Here is a 2,500-nt window from a genome sequence, read left to right as displayed (position 1 = left end):
CCTTGAAAACCCATAGCTTGGCCCTTCTGCACAGGTACCGGCATCTCCAAATGCTCTTGTCGAGAGAATTCATGGCCCCTGCTGCCAGGCCAATCCGTCTGCTGACTTCCTGGTCTGACAGCCCAGAGTTATGAACTGCACTACCAAGGTATGTAAAACTCCCTATGACTTCAATGCCCTCGCTGCAAGCACGTACTGACCAAACAGGTTCTCCTAGCAAGTCTTTGCTTCATTACTAAATGGATCCAGAGCCACCACTAGGGTTTCCAAAGACCAATAGAATAGGAACATCATCGGCAAAGTGTTGCTCCACCAGTATACAGGCTTCCTATTAGTTCAATAATCCTTGTTAGAATTCCTCTCAGTCTCTGGATCTCCCAGAGTGATTCCCAATACACTGTATCGAACGCCTTCTTGAGGTCCATGTAGGGTGCAAGCAGCCTACGTCCAAATTCACGACGGCACTCTACAATGACTCGAAGTGCAAGGATACGGTCTTTTGTGGACTTACCAGGAGTGAATCCAGATTGCTCTGGCCTCTGATGCCTCAGTAAGTGGTCTCTAACACGTCTCAGAAGGATGTGGGCAAGAACCTTGCCAGGTACACTGAGCAGTGTGATGCCGCGGTGATTGCTGCAGTCCCCCTTCCCCTTCCAGAGAGGGATGACCACACCCCTCAACAGGTCAGGGGGAATGGTACCAGACTGCCAGATGGCAGCCAGGACAGCATGCAACCCCCGCGCCATAGGTTCACCACCAGCCTTTAACAGTTCGGCTGGGATACCGCAAATACCCGCTGCTTTACCACTCCTCCCTAATTGAAGTTAGGGAGGGTGGGTCCTCGCTAATGGGTGGGTCAGGCAGCGGAATCACGGCACTACCCGCATCCAAGTTAACTGCTGGTGGGTCATCCTGATACAACTGCTCAAAATACTCAGCCCAACGTTCCCGCGCCGCAACAGGATCTGAGACGATTTGGCCACCTACTAAGCGAACTGCAGTCACCTGTGAAGAGGGCTTGGAATTCAGCTTTCTCTGGGCTTGGTATGCAGGGCGAAGGTCATTTACTGAGAAATGGCCTTCGACCTCCTTGTTCCTTCTTAACAGAGACCGAGTTCTGCGCAGCTGAGAATGGTGCAAATCCCGATCCCCTGCCAGACAAGCCGTACGGCAAGCGTTTGTGGCTTCCAGTGTCTCTTGAGAGATTAAATTCTGTCTTGCCTCGGGCGTTCTCCAATCGATTCTTGGGCTGCATCAAGCGTTTCGCACTTGAAGGTGTCCCACAGAAGTACAGGGTCTGACAGATTGTCGAGCGCTGTGAAGCGATCAGAGATTGTCTCAGCAAACCCAATAGCACACTCCCTCTCCTTCAGCCTGTCCAAATGAAACACTCTAGGGTGGTCATTGGGGCGCTGGGGAGTTTTGCAGTGAACCTGGAGGATAGCCACAACCAATCTATGGTCAGTACCACAGAACTCGGCACTCCTATACACCCTGCAGTTCTGGAGGATCCTTCAACGAGTGCTAACGAGAATGTGTTCGATCTCCTTGGCTGCATTACTCACATCGCTGTACCATGTACACCCATAAAGTTATGCTTATCACAAAATATTTTATCAATACCTAGAGAGAGAGAAAAAAAATGATATATGGTTAATATCTCTGATACTAATATTATATTTTCCATAAACTAAAGTATTTTTCTTTAATTTCAAAACTTTGCAATGTACTAACATAAATGGCAATGTGTCATCCACGTGGCATTTTATCCACACGTGAAACGAAGCTTTGTCACTGCATGTGGCAACATTACTTCCGATACATAATGTCCCCTCAAGATAGTATCCTAGGACCATATATATATGTATATATATATATATATATATATATATATATATATATATACATATTCATATTGATAATCATTCATTTGTTATTTCATCTATGTGCCACTTTTTATGCTGGCGACAAGCAGGATCCATTGCCTTGGTGGGACGGAGGCGACTGCCCTTGCCATGGCAAATGGTGCTTTCCAGAGCAGGGTCGCAACCTCTCGAGGGAGGACGCGGGCGGCGCCTGCGGCCGGAGGGCGTGGCTGGCAGGCGGAGGGCAGAAGGTGATCAGTTTCTCATTGTTCGGGAATAAGCCACAATACTGGCAGGCGTTCGGCAAGAACCTCAACGCGGTGAGTGACCAACGGTCATTAACGTTCATTTTAACAACAATGCTATAATTATTGTGGGTATTGATAAAAAATCATTTCATCTACCATACTCAACACAACATGTAATTACATGCGACGAAATGTACGCATTAATAAATGGTAACGTGAAAATTCGTTCCAAGCTTCTGCAATGCAAGCTTCCCGGTTCAGAAATGCACAGCGGAAGCCACGATTCTATGTAATCTTAATATCGGAATCAATTCTTAGTCCAGATTCCCATGCCCAGCTCATCATCGACGAGGGTCCCTATACCCAAATTCCCGAAGGAAATCAAAT

At 47.4% G+C, this 2,500-nt stretch overlaps 1 protein-coding gene across 3 annotated transcripts in view; it reads left to right on the top strand.

Annotated features, from left to right (window-relative positions):
* Nucleotides 1–2,500, top strand: part of LOC113808571 (uncharacterized) — a 23,020-nt gene that overhangs the window by 9,486 nt on the left and 11,034 nt on the right. For 2 of the 3 annotated variants that reach the window (XM_070117164.1, XM_070117163.1), the window contains exon 3: nt 1,976–2,185. The exons of the other annotated variant lie outside the window; for it this stretch is intronic. In XM_070117164.1, coding sequence (XP_069973265.1) covers nt 1,976–2,185 — 210 coding nt within the window. The remainder of the gene's footprint in view (nt 1–1,975; nt 2,186–2,500) is intronic. 3 annotated transcript variants of the gene reach the window in all.

The sequence above is a fragment of the Penaeus vannamei genome, chromosome 39 (assembly GCF_042767895.1).
Source record: "Penaeus vannamei isolate JL-2024 chromosome 39, ASM4276789v1, whole genome shotgun sequence".
Lineage (NCBI taxonomy): Eukaryota > Metazoa > Arthropoda > Malacostraca > Decapoda > Penaeidae > Penaeus > Penaeus vannamei.
This window is presented reverse-complemented; position numbering and strand designations above follow the sequence as displayed.